This window comes from Crocodylus siamensis, chromosome 2 (assembly GCF_052110815.1).
Source record: "Crocodylus siamensis isolate JL-2025a chromosome 2, ASM5211081v1, whole genome shotgun sequence".
In the NCBI taxonomy this organism is placed as follows: domain Eukaryota; kingdom Metazoa; phylum Chordata; order Crocodylia; family Crocodylidae; genus Crocodylus; species Crocodylus siamensis.
Genome location: NC_143396.1, coordinates 234661860 through 234681012, shown reverse-complemented (window position 1 = coordinate 234681012; position 19153 = coordinate 234661860). Strand labels below are relative to the sequence as shown.

The 19153-nt window shown below is 40.0% G+C and overlaps 1 protein-coding gene across 4 annotated transcripts in view; it reads right to left on the bottom strand.

The window, feature by feature from the left end:
• Positions 1-19153, bottom strand: part of FSIP1 (fibrous sheath interacting protein 1) — a 176569-nt gene that overhangs the window by 78000 nt on the left and 79416 nt on the right. For all 4 annotated transcript variants that reach the window (XM_090033469.1, XM_090033472.1, XM_090033471.1 and 1 more), the window contains one exon: positions 18423-18560. In XM_090033469.1, the coding sequence (XP_089889595.1) occupies positions 18423-18560 (138 nt within the window). The remainder of the gene's footprint in view (positions 1-18422; positions 18561-19153) is intronic.

The window sequence follows — 19153 nt, the reverse complement described above, 5'->3', positions numbered from 1 at the left end:
GAAGGCTCAACAATAATAAAACTGACATGTGCTGTGATATTGTTGAAGTGCTGACTAAGAACTTTTTTATCTCCTCTTGAACCTATAAAATGGTATTCGTGTTATTAGTAGCAGGGAATTTTAACAGCCTTGCAATGACAGCAATTATGTAACACATGCACAAAACAATAAAGTTTCACATCACTTAATAAATCCTTGAGCTCTCCTATTTCTCTCACTGGCTGGATTTTATGGTCTGGTAGCTCTATCTGACCTTCTGAACACTGGAGTATACAAACCACAAAAGCAATAGAAAGTTATTAGAAAAAAAACCTGGCTTCTCCCCCCCCCGCCCCCCCACTTTAGATTCATTTAAAGGGAGCATGATGCATAATCATTGGTTAATTAAAAGATTTTTCTCACTCACTTTATTCTCTGAAGCTAAATCCTGTTATGAACCTCTGGCCAGAAAACAAGATAAACACAGGTTTACCTTTTTTAAAGAAAGTCCTTTTATCAAACAAATGTGATACAAAAAAGAGAATTGTAGTCGTGCCCCTTGTCTTAAAAACAAAATTCCATTTGATTTATTTTGGAGGGAAATTTTATGATAAGAAACAACTTTCACTGAATTTCTATAAATACAAGGAAATCTAAATGTGTATAATATCAGTCAAGTATCCAATTAGCCCCATCTGCCCAGACCTCCCAATACTAAGCTTTATTGCATTTTGTATTAGTATTTGGCATAACTCAAGTGCTAAAAAGCTTGATGCTAGAAATGTTGTTATTACAAAGTGTAGAAAAATTATATATACCCAGGAGAAGGAAGCTTGGCTAAATGGAAAATAAAGGGTATAGAGAAAAGTACAGCTATAAATCTAGTGTGGATCTTTTATAATACAGCTATATACATACAATTCTTTACCCTTTCTTCAAACAATATTATTTAATCTTTAGTTGTAGTCAAAACTAACGAACACAGCTCAACAAACATGAACCCATAATGAGCTTCTTGTGAAAAACCTAGAGACTAACACAAGCCAAAATTATTCAGTCATTAATTTAAAACCTGAAAAAAATCACACAGCTTGCTAACAATTCCCAAACAGAAAGAAAGGCTATTTTGCTTTTATTTATTTTATTTGCTAGGAATTATGCCTCCCTCCCCATTTTGCATAAAAAATTAGCATCAATTTTGGTTAACTCATATTTAGTACTTTATATTTTTTTTTAATTAACCCCAGAATAGTTTAGCATTATTTCTGCCAAGTCTGAGATGCAAGCAACAAAAGATAAATAATCCTCAAAAAACATATAAAGAGCCTTTACCAGAACATATGTATGATTATAACTTCATAAATCTCACCATCACAAAGTTTTCCTGATATTCACTTTTAATTTCCCATTCTAATCTTGTTCCATGGCTCCTGTGTAATTCCTCTCCTCCTCTAATTTTGTTCCCCTTCACCCACTATTTCTTGATCATCTTCCAAGGATGTCCTCCATGAATGGTTGCTTAGTGGAAACAAGAAATTCACCATTTTTAATCTCAGTAAATCAATTCTTCCATGTACCTGAGATGCTGTTTCTATTCTAGAACTCCCTCTATTCTGTCACACTCTCTCTGGTAAAGAGATACCCAAAGTTCAGTATTGGATTTTTACTCCTGTTACATAAATTCCATATAGAGATACTCCAGCGTATGATGCTTCTGTGCTAGCAACCCAAACTTTCACTGCCCTTTTTGTTGGTATATTACAACACAAACTGGGGTCTCACTTGTTAGTCACTACCTGCTCCAGCCTTCTTTCACCCTTACTGCCTTCCAGCTTTCTCCTTTCCATGCATCATGAGTGAGTGTCTGAGATTATATTTACAGAGTCTGGCAGAACAGTAGCAATTGGCCACATTTAATAAACAATACTACCATTGCTACCCAACTATATGAGCAATATCAGTATTTACAAGGTATTTCTAAAATCATATGAAATGTAATATTTTAAATCCACTTACTCTAACATTCCTGAAAATCTTTTAAGATTAACTGCAAAAGTGCATGATTGGAAGAACTTTCTTGATGAAGAAACAATAGGAATCTATTTAAGCAGCCACTAACAACATAACTACATAACTTTTATGACCAACAGTCAAGCTTCTATGGACAGCTGCTTGACATTGTGAAGTACTTTTGATGCATGTCTGTTGCACCAAAGCCAAGATTAGATACCGGGAAAAAAATTCCCTTAGAATGAGGGGTCCCTGATGTGGGACTCTGCTTCATTTTGAGGCTCCTCTGAAGGAAAGTTTAGCTAGGGAGAAAAAAAGGTCCGCTAGTCAACCTTTCAGGCATGCAAAGGTAGCTACCAGATTTGAGTAATTTTCTCATAAACATCACAAAAGATCAAACTGTTCAGGAGATTTAGATTTCTCATTCCCATCCCCTCTGCCCAAGGAACATCTTTTGCAATTCGTGATGAACTACAAATATATTATTATTCCTCTTCTTTTTTATGAGGTTAGTAAGGAAGCTGAGTTCCTCGGAAAAAAGAAAATTACAAAACACCTCTGGCACTGAGATTTTCCTGAAAAAGTCCTGATGTTATGCAGCTGACACATGAAGACAGCTAAATCCAACTGGAAAGAAAATGCTGACTGCCTTAAGCAATGAAAAAGGAATAAGCCAATGGAGAATGGTGGAACTAGTTTCAAGCTAAGAGAGAAGATTGGGAGCAGAGCACTCCTAGAGTAGTAAGAGCATTTACATGGAAGATTTTTGTATTTGAATTGCCATTTGCACCCTGAAGGAAAGCCCTTTACTTGAGACAGTTCTGCACTCAGAGGAAAGCAAGAATATATTATTAACGCTCTTGAAACCATGTGCTAATTCATAAGTGTCCAATTGTAAAAAACTACAGAACACAATTCAAACAAAGCTGTCCTCTGCAAAGGGGGCATAAAGTATAAGGGGCTTGAGAGGAGCTTTTTTTTTTTTTCTTTTTACTACAAAGCCCATAGTAATTTACTCAACTATCTACCTCAGAGGAGCTCAATCTTTTCATCTGGTGGGCCAGACTGGCAGTGCCTGGTCCATCTGTGGGTCAGATCCAGCTGGTAGTCCCAATCTGGTGCTCCTGACAGACATAGTGGGTCCCAGCCAGATGCGCAGAGAAAGGCAAAGGCAGCTGCGCCCCAACCCAGCCTTGTAGGGAAAGGGGGCTTGACCTGGCCCTGCAGCAGGGTTCAGAGAGCTGGTCCCAGACCCAACCTGGCTCTTCAGGGGTAAGAAGAGGTCTTGTCTTAACCCCAAACCAGTCCCATGGGGTTGGGACAGGGGAGGGCAAGATTTGGTCCCAATCCAGCTGCAGGAAGAAGGGGACATGACTCAGCTCCAACCTGCTACATGGTGTTTGGGAATTTGGTAGCAGGGGAGAGTGGCTAAATTAGCAGCCACCACTCCCACACTTACAATTTTCCTGGCCATAGGGAGCCCAATCAGCCTGATGGGAAGGCTCTGTGGGCCACATTTTGTCCTCCGACCAGAGGCTTAGCACCCCAATCTACCTAACATTATCTTCAAATAATGACTTTCAGTACTACTTGTATTGATGAAGAAGGTGAAATATTACAGGAGAGTCCCTCTCCAGACACCATACACATCAGACACTGTACGCATGCGGATCTATACACATGCTCCAGGGGGGTGCTGTAAGTAGAGCGGCTCTGAGAGCCTCTCTAATTAAACCGTCAGCAGTGTCACATATATTCAGCGTCCCACACTTCACAATGGTGGTGGGGGTGCTTTAACTAAAGGTCGTTGAATGAGCTTTAGTTAAAGAACCCCCACCACCATTTTGAAATGCAGGGATGCTAAATACAAGTGATGCAGAGGTTACTGAAGCACGTTAATTAGGACGCTCCAGCAGACTCAATTAATCAAGTCTGCTTCAATGTGTGCTAATTAGCACTTGTTGAAGCAGAGGTCCATCACGTGTATAGGTGTCCCATGTGACTAATACTATTGAGAAATTTCTCTAAACAGAAAGCTAGTGCAGTCCACCTGAAAATACTGCGGCTGCCGTCAAGGGGAAACAACTTCACAAATCCTATTCAACAGAACAGGTGCCATAATCCATTAGGCATCCCTACCATTTATGACTAAGACTTTGTGTGAAACTAGTTATGGAGTGTAGGGAGTAATGTATGATATTACTTTATCATACATTTATATTTATTTATATATTCATGAAAGTATTTTAAATATTTTACAGAAGTTTTCAGTTCCTTTGCCATTTTAACTGACTATATAATGGTTATGTTCTTACATATCCTGAGAAAACGGTATGAATGAACATGCCTGTGTTTTGCTTTTACTCCTAAAATAAAAGAAATACAAAATGTTTCTCTTGTGACTATTTATTTACTCAATGTATATGCTGCCCTTCCCAACAAAGGCTCAAGGTAGTTTACAATAAGGCTAAACTATAAATAAGTGAGGGGAGACAAAGGAACTGACTTAATGCCAATGCACTTCACTGTTGTGCATGTTTTATTTCTTTGGGAAGGAGGAGTCACTTAATTAAAAGAATTTTTATCAATCAAGAGAGGCAGAAGCAAAGAACCCCAAAGAAAACAGAGAACAATTACCTGTCAAAGAAAAAGGGTATTTAAAAGCATCACAAGTGCTTCAAAAATAGCCGAAGTGCTTCATGAAACGTTGGTGTTCTCTGACAATAGATTCTCAGTTAGCAGAAATGGTAACTACTCCTGCTTCTGAAACAGGAGGATAAGAGTTAGTTCCTTGCTGGTTTATGAAATGTGAATTACCACAGCATATAGCATTGTGATGAATGAAAGTCTTTCGTGGCCATTGATTTGACACTATATATGTTCAAAGGAAAAAATGTAGATACAAAAGATTTTTTTAAAATGGAGAAAACATAAAAAGAAAAAGTTGAAAAAAGTGAGAGTCTAGGACCAAAGTTCTATTCCCACCTCTTATACCAACCACACGATGCAACTTTAGGGTTTGCATCATTTCTGTGCCTCCACTTATCTATCTATATACCCCATTTACCAATTTCGGGGTAGCACAATTCCTAAAATTACAAAATCCCAATTGTTCACATGCTAATTTGTAGATAAACTGCTGCATGTATACAGATGTCCACTGTCTTCAACAACATTTATGAAGTGTGTCAAGATACTTCAAAGTGAGCTATGCTGCAAGTTTTCAGTGTTATATGACCATGCTATGGTCATATTCAATTTAACATTTTTTTTAGTATCCAGCAAAAATATGTGCATGCTTCAGATTAATAAGGTTTCATATGAATAGTAACTCCTTTTATTTTTTAATGACTTGTTTTAAACTAATTCATAGATTTTCAAATGGAAAAGTTCATATAAAATGAAGTTCATACAAAATAATTTAAATAAACATTCTATTTCTTGAACTTGTCAAGGATACTGTGAAGAGTTATCAATATGCACTCTTTTTTTTTGCTTTCAAGCACCTAAGGAAAATAATTATACAGCAGTTAATTTGTTTTCTACTGTGTATTATTTGTGGCAGTTCTTTCATATACCATTTTTTCTTTATACAGTAAGTGTTATGTACAGAACATTTGGTTTTCATACTAATAATTACTTCCAGGAGGAAAGTGCTACCAGTTTTCATTCTGAAATAGTTTTGTATAACCACATGAAAAGAGTGCATACTGCAGGCTTACATAACCAAAATCTGGCTGAAGTTGTTTACCAAAGCTTCAGTACCTGCTGGCTAACAGTGATTTCCTGAGGGGAGATCAACCCAATTGACAGAAGTATTGTCTTGGTTAAGAAATTTAGTATGCTTTTTCCCCCTTCAGTTTGTGCAGTGAACCATTTGATGGGAAATCATGCTAATAAAAAATATTGTACTTTTAAACACAAACGTGTGTCTCTGAAGAAACCAGATGTTTAAGGAAGTTGTGCATACCAAAATATAAATGTTTGCTACTTACATACTACTGAACCTTATGTCAGAATCACCCCCATTAATCCCCAAACAAATCCTGAAAACTCACTGAAAACAACCATAACATTTTGCTTAAACAGTAAAGATCACCAAAAAAACCTTTATATGTGATGTATTCCTAAGTCATGTGAACAAATAACTATACTATCAGTTTGACATAAAAAATGTCCAGAAGGCATGTGTTTCCTTTTTTCTCGCCTCATTACTGCAGATGATGATTTGTTTACATAGAGACTGCAGAATCAGGCCCAGTGAGTGAATTGTACCCCACTAAAAGATTTTCCACAACACTATATGGACCATTAAGGCCAAAAGACAGTCTTAATAGGACTGCCCAGGTTTGCCCAAATTAATGGTACCCTGTGACACTTTTTTCCTTCACAGACAAATGTGTTCTCCAATATTAGGGAATGCTACCTTGCAAATAACAGGCTCTTCCATCCAATATTTTCTGAAGGCATTAGTATATGCTAATATTTTCTGATTTTCAAAGATTTGTTTAATTCTTTCTGCCTTCCCTATTCTAAAATGTTCCCTTCCTCACAAGGCTCTGAAAAATATTTTGATGTTGTATATACTGTGTTTTATCTTGTTTTGAGATTTTTTATCTGATACAAATTGTAGCAAACCTCAACCATGGAATAACTGCTAATTAAGAAATCGCAACAATATTTTATGTTTGGCAACTAAAGCACCTGTCTGCACAAAATATTAACAGAAAAAACTTTTCCAAGAGCTACACCAACATCTCTGATGACAGTGATTGTCAATTTAAACAGAAATATGGTTGGCTTGTGGTGCAAAGTACTTTTTACACATGAACAGAATATAAAACATAAGTAATTTAAAAAGTAGTTGACAGCATCTCAAGCAAGGTAATAGATCACCATTTATCTATATGCTCTTCAAATTTATGTTGCAATTGTTTTGGTATTTACAGGTACCTAAAAGTCACTTTTGGCACTAAGGAATCAGACGCTATCATGAGAAATTTCTTTGAGCATATATCCACGTGGACTTCCTATTTTCACTTTTGTTAAGCCACATGGATATTTGCTTATATCCAGCTTAACATCTTGCCTACTTGTGGATCCAAATCCACCACTGCATATACTGCAGAAACCCACATATCTTCTAAGTAGGATACTAAATTACTGTGAATGGCTTCAGTTCCAAAAAAAACTCCCAAAAAACCTTAACTAGATTTATTAACCTTTGTATACAAAATTCTTTTTATCAATGCTCAGCAACAAGCCTTTGGGAGCCAAGGATTTTTGAAGTAGTAATGACAATGCAATTCACTAGACAAAGATAAGCTCAATGGTTTCCAGGAAACTGAAAAGTGAAAGAATGTGGAAAAGAGTCTGACATGGTTTCAGATGAAGAACAAGTGAATGAGGTCAAATTGTAAACCAAAAGAAATTTTAACACAGGCCTGAAAACCATAGTCCAGATACATTTCAGCTGGACTGAGACTTCAGAATGTATTTTCAACAATACATATAATGCATTCTTTGGCATGTTATTCCCCAAGGAAATTTTTTTTAAATGGGAAGGAAAGTCAGATTGCAGTCCTTATCATTTGTTTATCTACTTGGAGCATAACACTACAAGTGATTCCATTTTTAAATTCTAAATGTGTTAATCAAGATGAATGGCCTATCCTGTTATCCTTACTTTGAGGGTTCAGCAGCTTCCATGTCCAACAGAACCAATGGAGATTCCACTATACTGTAGACATGATGTAGGGAAGTGGTTGGTGGAGGTAGGTAGATGGAGGTTGCTGGTGACTGGCAGAATTTCAGAAGTCAAAGCAACAGTAAACATCTACTGGACATCATGCAGTTTTGTTCCATAAAGGAATAGTCGGAGTGGAATGAAGGATCTGCATTATCGTGAATTCAATCAGTCTGCCTCCCCAGCACGGAGGATCATTATCTTACTGAAAATGTTATCCCCTTCACTAAGTTAACTGATGTATGCAATACAATACTCTCTTAATAAAAAAAAGCAAATTGTTGCAAGCCACTTATTAACACACTTGGCTATATTCTGTACACTTCTAATACTCAAGTTATCAGCTATTCCTGGTAAAGCAATATAGGAACAAGACTTTTATATATTTGAAATTTCAATTTATTACTGGGAAAAGTGTAATATCTCTATCATCAAACTTTAGTAATATCACATAAACACAAAAATGTTAAAGCCTTTTAAAACTATGCAGAGAGGAATACTGTCCCTTAGTGATGAAATGCAGCCTCCTCTAATATAGAAGTTGTTTTAGTACAGCCACGTTATAAAAAAGGCTAAAGTGAAGGAGAATCTCTATCTTGCCATCATCATTTTGTGGGTTCAGTGGGTCCCAGACCCAGCAGAATCAATCAGATTCCAGTGCAAAAAACACCCTAAGTGGAACAAGAATTTTAAGTGGACAGAATATGACTATCCCAACTAGAACAACCACCAAACAGTAAAGCCAAACCTTAACTTTTGTCAAAAGTACCATGTCATATTATAATCTCTAAAAGAGCATTTCTACCAGCACAATGTTTCCTAACACCCTATCCAAGCAGTGCTTTACTGACTCAGAGTGAAGAGTGCCACCTACTGACTCAGACTATATTTCATGAAGAAACAGATATCTGTTAAACATTTGCCATCCAAATACTGCACTGCCTAAAGTACTCAGTTTACCTTTTTCATTAGGTAATTCAACAGCAAGAGTTAAGTTATTTTTGCATAGAAAATATACATATTATACAACCGTCAGATGACAACCCCAGTAATCTTAATGACATTCCCGGAGGTAGCGTGTTGGAAGCAAACCTTTAAAAGTGATCTTGAACCTATTTGTTACCTCACTCTCTCAAATGCAGTAATTTAAAATGACGTAAAAAGGGCTTGCTTCTGTATCTTCGTTTCTATATCACATATGTACGTACACACACACAGAGTTACTATGTACTGTATGTGTAAACTATAGCCAAAATTTTCAAATTTGTGCACCTTAAGTCAAGCATCCAATCCATATGTAGGCAGCTGAGTAAAAACTGTCTGATTTTCAAAGATTGCAACTTGGCAATTAAGGTTATTTATTTAGTTCCTATATAAGGACTGGCTGTACAAATATAAGCACCCAATTATAAACTTTGTCACTTGTTACTTCAAAATTAAGATACTAATGCCATCATGGTAAGTAATACAATTTTACTGAATCTATCCTGTTGGCCAATACAATATACTTTCTCATGAGTGACTGGTGCCTTCTGAATCTGGGGGGGCACCTGCAGAAGCCGCCAATGGTGGCAGCCCTGTCGGGCGGGCACCAGCCCTACCAACAGCATCAGTGTTGACGTCAAGGAGGGCACCAGCCCCATAAGGGGGAGCACATGCACCCCCATGCATCTCCTATTGCTTGCCTATGTACTTTCTAGTCTAAAGATCTAAAAATCAGGTGTCAATCATAAAATCCTAGCACCTTGTATGTAATGTTTTGCTGATAGTTTACTGAAAAGTGGGTCCATTTTTTCCTGTCATTTTAAATAGAGCATTTGAGAAAGTGGTCAATATCATTTGTAAAAGCCTTCCTTCCAACATGCCACTTTTGGGAATGTGATTTACTTTGGCAAGAGTAGTGGGGTAACATCATCTGAAGGTTTTCTACCTTCACCACAGATATGCATATTTTTGTTTCATTTAAGTTTATATCTATTATTTAAAACATATGGAGGACTGGACCACAAGAAATCTCATGAAATTCAACAAAACCAAGTGCAAAGTCCTGCACTCCGTACCGAATAATCCCATGGACCAGTACAGGCGGGGGACTGACTGGCTAAGCAGCAGCTCTGCAGAAAAGGACCTAGGGATTACAGTGGACAATAAGCTGAATATGAGCCAACAGTGTGCCCTTGTTGCCAAGAAGGCTAGCAGCACAGTGGGCTGCATTAATAGGAACATTGCCAGCAGATCAAGAAAAGTGATTATTCCCTTCTTTTCAGCACTGGTGAAGCCAGATCTGGAGTACTATGTCCAGTTTTGGGCCCCCCATTATAGAAAGAATGTGGATAAATTAGAGAGATTCCAGCATAGGGCAACAAAAATGGTTAGAGGACTGAAGAACAGGACTTCTGAGGAGAGGGAACTGGTCTTATTTAATGTTGAAAAGACTGAGGTGGGATTTAATTGCAGCCTTCAACTTTCTGAAGGGTAGTTACAAAAAAGATGAAGCTAGACCAAGGGTGGGCAAATACAGTCCACAGGCCAGATTTGGCCCACCAGGCCACTATCTGGCCCGCAGAACCCCTAAAAATGTAGAAAATATTTATCTGCTTCTAGCCACCTGTCAAAGATGACAGGAGCCAGGGGCAGTAGGACCCAGGGGAAGCCATCAGCAGGATGCAGCAGCCCAGTCCCGCCCCACCCCTGGCCATTTCCCTGCCTTCCTGCCTCAGCCCTGCTCCAGCACCACGTGGTCCCCGGCTGCATTGCCAGACCAGGCAGCATGAGGCTACACTGGTACCCCAGGGTGTGTGTGTGTGTGTGTGTATTTGTAGGGTGAGTCCCACACGCACACCACACCATACATATGCACCCACAACACCTTCACACTGCCATACACACAGACCCCCAACACCCACAACCCCTCACACACTCCAGCCACCCACACCCCACATATCCACACACACACCAACATGCTCCCTCACCCCACACCCACACCTATCCATCCCCCCAAAAAACTCCCCACACACACCCAACTCCCTCCCCCACACCCACAGTCCCCCACAAACTGATTTTCACCCTCCATACCACCCCCCCCCACAATATACAAGTGTAAGACTTCATTTTAAGCTACTGTGGAATCACCTCTATGTACACTACACAAACACATGTAAACTGAGACAAAAATATTTTTGAAATCAAATTGATGAATAGTTTCATAGTTTGTAGGGTCGGAAGGGACCTGAGCAGATCATCTAGTCCGACCCCCTGCCATGGCAGGAAAGAATACTGGGGTCAAATGACCCCAGCAAGGTGTTCATCTAACCTCCTCTTAAACACCCCGAGGGTAGCAGCCTGCACCACTTCTCTTGGAAGCTGGTTCCAGACCCTAGCCACCCTGATTGTGAAGTAGCGTCTCCTGATATCTAACCTAAACCTACCCTCTGCCAGCTTGTGACTGTTATTCCTGGTCACTCCTGGCGGTGCTTGGGGAAACAGTGACTTCCCCAATGCCTACTGATCCCCCCTGACTAGTTTATAACAGGCCACTAGATCCCCCCTCAGCCTTCTCTTTTGGAGGCTGAACAGGTTCAGGTCCTGCAGCCTGTCCTCATAGGGCCTGCCCTGTTGTCCCCTAATCATACGAGTGGCCCTCCTCTGGATCCTCTCCATGCTGTCGACATCCCTCTTGAAGTGCGGCGCCTAGAATTGGACGCAATACTCCAGCTGCGGCCTGACCAGTGCCGCATAGAGGGGGAGGATCACCTCCTTGGACCTGCTCGAGATGCATCTGTGGATGCATGCCAAGGTGCAGTTGGCCTTTCTTACTGCCTCTCCACACTGCCGGCCCATGTTCACCTTGGAGTCAATGATGTGTTTTTTGGGGGGATGGATAGGTGTGGAGGTGTGGGTGTGGGGTGAGGGAGCATGTTGGTGTGTGTGTGAATGTTGTAGATGTTTGCTTTTTACAAAATAATTTGGTATTTTTCTGGTTCTGAGATGGCAAAAACCCCTTGTTGAAAGAAGTACTTCTGGGGGCAAGGGAAGGGACTTCTGGAGGCAAAGGTCAGGGCTTAGGGGGAGGGGCTTCAAGTCACAATATGGTGACCAGGAAGTGGGGCACCTGTTAAGGGGCAGGGCTAATAGGTAGCCCTGGACAGCTTGGCAAAACTTGATAAGCAGCCCTCCACCTGAAATAACTGCCCACCCTTGAGCTAGACTGTTCTCAGGGATGGCAGATGACAGAACAAAAAGCAATCGTCTCAAATTGCAGCAGGTGAAGTTTAGGTTAGATTATCAGAAAAAATCACTACGAGAGTAGTAAAGGAGAGTGAAACTGGCTACCCAGAGAGGTTGTGGAATCTTCATCCTTGAAATTTTTTAAGATCCAGGTAGACAAAGCCTTGACTGGGATGATCTAGTTGGGAATGGTCCTGCTTTGAATAGGGGTTTGGACTAGATGACCTTCTAATGTCTCTTCCAACCCTAATTTTCTATGATTCTAAGGTAGGATTTCTATGCTTTTTTTTTTTTTTTTTACACGGTACAAGTATCCTAGAAAATTCATAAAATATCGAATATGCCATAACCATGTAATTTTGCAAATGTATGTTGCAATCTCAGTCACAAGACTGACAGAAGCTGATAGGAAGATACAGGATGTCCATCTGAAGTACCCTTATTAACTAAAACATTATGATGCTTTTTGCAAACTGCATTTAAGTTAACCTAGCCACAGATTACTCATTGATATAGGCTGTTTGTATGTTGATAAACAGTGTAAATAAATAACAGAGTCTATCCATATAAGGTTTTAAGTACATATAAACCTAACTAAAGAAAAATGTTTGGTATGCTGTTAGGGTTTGTGTGGCACAGCAGATACCAAAAAAGGCTGCTGTGTTATACTGATAAAGCCTTGAAGCGGACCCATTAACATTCCCAACAACATTTTAATGAATTAGTAGCCCGTTACATTCCAAAGTCCAATAATGTCCACTGGTGGACCACCACAAAGAACTGCAGACATGCTGCCTGGGATCGCATTTGCCTCATTACCAAGGGTCATTGAGGAAAGAAAACTATAAAAGGGTCAGTGACTGAAAAGAGATGACATAATGTGGTTTTATTTTACCAGTTCACAAGCAGACCTATTCAATTACACTGACAGTTCACAAGATTGGCTTTAGCAATTTGCCCCTATCTTACATCTAACAATAACAATCACTTACATGGCAACTCCAGTGTCCTAAACTTGAGTTCAGCTATTGTTTGGACTCTGTAAACAGACAGGGAGTTAAATATGTTGCCATGCTTCAGTGGCACACAGCTGAGCAGAGTCTTTGAACCTAAACTTTTATTTTATGACCTTTGGACATGATCCTACACTTCTAAAGTAAGTAAAACTCTTAAATCCAGCCAGCTAACTCAGTGTGTTTGTCTACACTTCAATCCAGAGATGGGATTGAAGTTCAGGTAAAAATACCTAACCTAGCTTGGGAACTCTTAATTGTCTAGCTGTACATAGCAGCATAGGCTTCAGCAGGAGCTGCACAAATCCAGTGGGTAACTCACTGTATGTCCTTCACACTGATGATGACTGTATTTGGATACACCTACAGCCACTTCCATTCCCTCTGATCAGTACTAATGCTGCCACTGAAAAAAAAAAAAGAGCACTCAATTCTTCAAGAGCTCCAGAGAACAACTTCCCATGTATTAGATCCAATTCACCTTGATTTATATAAAATAAGCATTGTTTGAATTTTTTGCAGAACAGAGAAAAAAAGAAAGTTCTCATGAACTTAACAAGTAATCTATTATAAAATCCTCTGGCTTGACACTAAAATATTAAAGTGATAGTAGATTTGTATAGAGCATCTTGCTCTTCAGATATTATTATTCATTCCTTAACTACATAACATTTATAGAGTATCACTGGGTATGTAAAAATCAAAATCAGGCCACATGCTGCCCTACATGCTCTATCTAGCATGCAGGACCATGTTATCTACAGGGTTCCACATTAATCCAAAAATTTGGCAGCAGGGAAGTGGCAACTGGTCCCCTACCACCAAATTTTTGGACGTATGGGAAGCCCCTTGGGCCAGGAGACACTACTCTGGGGATCAGATCTGGCTCATGGGCTAGTTAACAGATCATTTTTCCTCTCTGAAACAAAGTTACTTTGAGCCAAAGCAGCAAAACAAGTGAATATCTAGAACGCACATAAAAATCCATGAAAAAAAAGTTAAAATCCTTTACATTAGTGGAAAATCCAATCAGGCCAACAAAATTGCTCCATTTTAACTACTGGGAGACCTTAGCCCAAGCTGTCAAGCTAATGCTTCTACAAAGTTTAAAATATACTGTAGTTGCATGGGGAGAACAAAGAGATAAGCCTTATATGAACAGAAGAAGGGAAGAAAATATGAATGAATTGACAGTAGGCCTGTGCGAAGCAGTTAGTATTTGCTTCAGATTTGGATTCAGATTCAGTGGATTCAGGAGATTGTGATTTGATTTGGTGATTCGAATTACTGTCCTGAATCGATTTGGCCAAATCTGATTTGGAGATTCGGCTGCCACCAAATCAGCCAAATCTCTGAATTCAAACAGGCCCATCCCCCACCCATTCTCTCACCACTGTCAACGGCTGCCCCACCCAACCCCAGCCTCCTGGCTCTCAAAAAAAAAAAAAGCCCCATACTCACCAGCTGCTGCCAGGCAGGGGAGGGCAATCCCTGCTGCCTCCCACTGCCCCACGCTGCATGGGGGCCCCTGCCATGTGCCCCCAGAAGCCCCAACAGCTGCTGCTGTACCCGGTGAGTGCGGGGCTTTTTTGTTTCTTTGTTTTTTTAAAGAACCAGGAGCTGGGCCAGGTGGGGTGGCCATGTGGGGGGCTAGGAGAGCAGGATGGGGGCTTGTGGCAGAGCCCCCCACACAGCGTGGGGCAGTGGGGATCACCCCCACACCTAGCAGGAGTGGGGTTTATTTTTCTTTTTTTTCTTTTTTTTTAAGAACTAGGAGCTGGGACAGGTGGGGCAGCTGGGAGAGTGGGCGGGGATCAGGGGCACTCAGGCTGGACTGGGGGAGCAGGCAGGGGTCCCCCCATCGCCCCCTCCTCCCTCCTTCAGCACCTTCACCTCCTGCCATCTACTTACTGGCACGGAGTCTGGATCCAGCTCCCTGCAGCAGAGAGTGGGGACTGCCCAAATCTCCAGAACTCTCCAAATCTTTTACAAATCGATTTGGAGTGCTTCAAATCTATTCAGACCTTTTTTATTGGTGTCCTGATTCAATTCGGATTCAGAGATTTGACCACCGAATCAAGCCAAATCTTCTCTGAATTGAGTCAGCACCTGAAGCTTCACACATCTACTAGGTCCTAGGTCATTGCAAAATGCTTAACAAAAAAAGGAACACACAACAACAAAGGCAACATTTATGATATTAAATATACTAATATGCAGTGCATCCTGCCATGTACCCCTCCCTCCCCCTGCCCTCATTTTGTTTTTCTGGGATGCCAGCACTTCGGAACCATGCAAGGTAGACATTGTGGACTTTTTGGCACTCCAGCCAAAAAACATTGCCTACCCCTACACTAGGCAGTGCCCAAGTACCAGGAACCCTAGTGGCTGAAGCACCTGGAACACAAGCAGCAGTGGCATCCCAAGGGCTAGGAGCCTCAGCATTCAGGAAGTGCAGGAGGATGGGAGGTGCAAGCAGTAGCAAGGATGCTGGAGAATGGGTGCTGGGGTTGGGGGGCACTACATTTTGGAATCTGTTTGGGGCCCAATAATCCATATGGACCCTAGGGTGGAACAAAACAGAACCTGCAGGGAGCAGGTGTTATTATACCATGTTTGGGGACATTTTATACCACCCATATGGTCATATGGTCTATACCACACTTAAGACTCACTTAATAACCTATTAAACTGTTACCCAGACACACATTAATGCAATTAATATGGTGTGATGAAACACAGCATAAGCCACAAAGTCATTACACAATAATTGTAAAATGTAAAAATGTAATTTTTTTTAGCTGGTTCATATCATGCCATTAAATGAAAGGATGACCAATTTGGGGCTTCCAGATGTGGGGCATGCTTTCATGGTTGGGAGCCCAAATCAGCTGAGGGGCTCCCAGCTACAGGAACTTGATACTTGCTGGTTCAGGAAAATTATGATCCCAAGCTGCATTAACAATAAGATGTGATGGGTTCCAATACTGGATCCTACAATCATGCCTCCTGCCATGTGGCATGGCAGGAACAAGACTCTGGGGATCCCATCTACCAGGGGCTAAACGCATTTCAAAGCCCCTTGAAACATTTAAAGTGTTATGTCTGTCCACCACTTTGGAGAATGCCATGATAACAATGGTTGTGACTTCCCAAAATTGCAAAGCAAAAAAACAAAGATCATTAAACTAAATTCTTAAATAAAATAGACAAGACTGTTCAGCCAGTCCCCTAAGTCCAATATGTTCCACCTAAGATGATCTGCACACCAATGGCAACAATGTATTAATTTAAAAAGTGTAATAGGCTTTTTCCTTCATAATTTCCTTTCCCCCACATCCCTTGTCCTGGCAAATATGCCCAAGCAGCATATTTCTTTTGTCTCCTTTAAGAGACACTGTATACTTGAAATTTAGCCAATTAAAATAACAAACTTCAAAGAGTTTCAGATAACACCCCTGGCAGAAAATTGAGTTTCTCCCCATTTTTAGTTTGACAATCTCATTTTCCTAACTTTTAAGCACTTTCTTTTTGCAGTGACACACATAACTACAAGGGAAAACTAATTGGCTGACTTCACACTAAATGTTGTCAAACATGCAAAGTATCAGACTGAAAACTGAGTATTTTCTCTAACATTTTCCAGCTATCATGATCTTAGGCATCACTAGCTGAGAAGGCTAGAGGAGTTCTTGCATACCTTCTTTTCCATTCAACTTGAAAGGCTTTTGTTCAAGTAATATGCTAAAAACCTCAGAGTAATCTAAAAACAATTTATAATTTCTATTAAAGTCAGGTCTCCTACATAAAGTTGTCCGTGCCAACATTTTCCCTCTCTTCAGTTTCTTGTCCGCTATTGGACAAAACTCCAAGGAATAAGCCCCCTACTGCTTGAAGCTGAAACCTGAAACATTCCAATCCAAAACTCATGTCCTATGTTCAAAGAAATAAGTACTCAACAGTCCTTCACAAGCTTCAGCAGTTTCCCTCTTTACCCCTCCCAAGATTCAGCCAATAGTCCCCACCAGGATTTGTCCCAATCGACATTCTATTTTTGTTATGCAGAAACAGAATAAGGAGGCTTCCTCCCAGTACTTTTGGATCAGGGATGTCAAACTCAACAGGCGCCATCGGGGAGCCAGCCCTGTGCACCATGTGCAACATATGCCCTGAACCAGCCCCATGCACTCTGTGCTGTAGGAAGGGCTAATCCAGTGCATACCGTGTGTAGCATGTGGATCCAGTCTGAGACTCACTGGTGGCACCACAGGCTAGACGATAAAGCTCTGTGGGCTGAATCTTTGACAACCCTGTTCTAGACGTTCTAGCTGGAGCCCTCTGTGAGAATCAGTACCAACACTGGCTTCTAGTCCACAGTAGAAGCATACAGTTCCAGAGCACCTTTTCCTTTTCCTCTATATCTTCCTGGACCTCCCATGCCCTACCCCTTTATGTTTCTTCTTCATAGCTTCCACTGGACCAGCTACTATCTGGTTCTTTCGGCAGAAGTCCATGCCACATCCGACCTTCAACCAGCCTTCCTAGACAGCTTCACCAGTAAGCAGCTGCTCTTCGTTAGACATCCCCCTTCCCAATCTCTCTTTCTCTCACTCTCTCTCTCTATTTCTGTCTCTCTCTCCGAGGAAACTAGCTAACAACAAGAAATCCTTGAAGAACCAGAGATTCACCTAGCATTATTATTTTAGTTACACTGCTTTCAAGTCACAAGAAAAAAAATGTGTTCTTAAATTACAGTTGAGATCAGGGGAAAGTTACTACTTGAAAGACGCATATGATCCTTCAAGTTTGGGCTTGTTGTCAAACCCACCTCTATGCTTTAGGCATAAATACAGTATATTTGCTGCTTTTCAGATTAACAGCAAGATGGTCTTAAATTTCAGGTGTATTTTCCTCTATATTCTTTTTCTCCAAAATAAAGATTATTGTTAAGGAAGAGAAGTTATGCAGTTTATTCTACAACATTAGGGATTTGCAATTCACATTTTACAAACTTAACATTTCACTTGCTCTTACTGCCTTGGTTTTCAGGCACCGTACAGAGTGAGATGAACAGCTCTCAACAGTTTCAATATATATATATATTATTTGGGTTAAGCAAAATCAAATCAGACTGTGCATTCTTGGTGTACACCACATTATTCTTTTAAGACCATACATGAGGCAAAACTGAATTCTAAAACTATTCTAATGTATGCATAGTGGTTATTCTTGAAAAAGGTCCCTGCCATTGCAAGATATCTTACCTATTTGAGAAATAGTCCATCTACAGGTAACAGCAAGAGATTGGGACTCTTACAAAACAAGAAAAACTAAGTATACATGATTTTCTCTATGTATATATCATATATTCCTTCTTTTAGATTTCATTTCAGAAGTATATGAAATTATACACTCCAGCAGAGATTTCAAACTTAAGAAAGACTTACAAGATTTCCCAGCAGGTTTTTTAACTGTTGATCTATCTCTTTCAGCCGGATTTGTTGATCACGTTGTTCCTTAGTGTCTCGTAGAACCTTCTCACCTGGGGCTGCTTCCAGATTTCTATTTGCATAAGCCAGAGATTCCTGACAAAAACAGAAATGGCCAGAATTAAACTACGTTAAAGTACAAGACTTTAGAAAAAGAGCTAAGTTGACTTCTACAGAACTGGAAACATTTCTATTTAGACATTATTTGTTAATTTTACCTTTTGGCCAATGTAAATTTTGTGTTACTCATATGTTTACATACAGTATTTAATCTTTGGATAGGATCAATGCAACAAAAAATACTTGGTAACTGTTCAGATTGGAAAAGGAAAATAAGTGCTCATATTCAAAATTTCTATTCTAAAATTCTGTTAAAATACACAAAAATATTTAACAGTGATGGCAGTATTTTTCAAAATTGCTCAACACTGAGTTAACTGCCACTGACTTAAGGAGGAAAAGAATTAAGTCACTTTTGAAAACTCATACCTGTGACAATTCTGTCACCCACAAAACTTGTGGACTTCCTTTGCACAATGGACCACATGGGGATGTAAATGGCAAAACCCTACTCAATCCCAGACCCACAATAAGGCACATGCAGCTAAACTGCAATCACTATATATTACTGGCCAGAGCTCTACAATTTTAAAATATTCAGTAGCTAAGAACCAGATTTGGATGGTCTT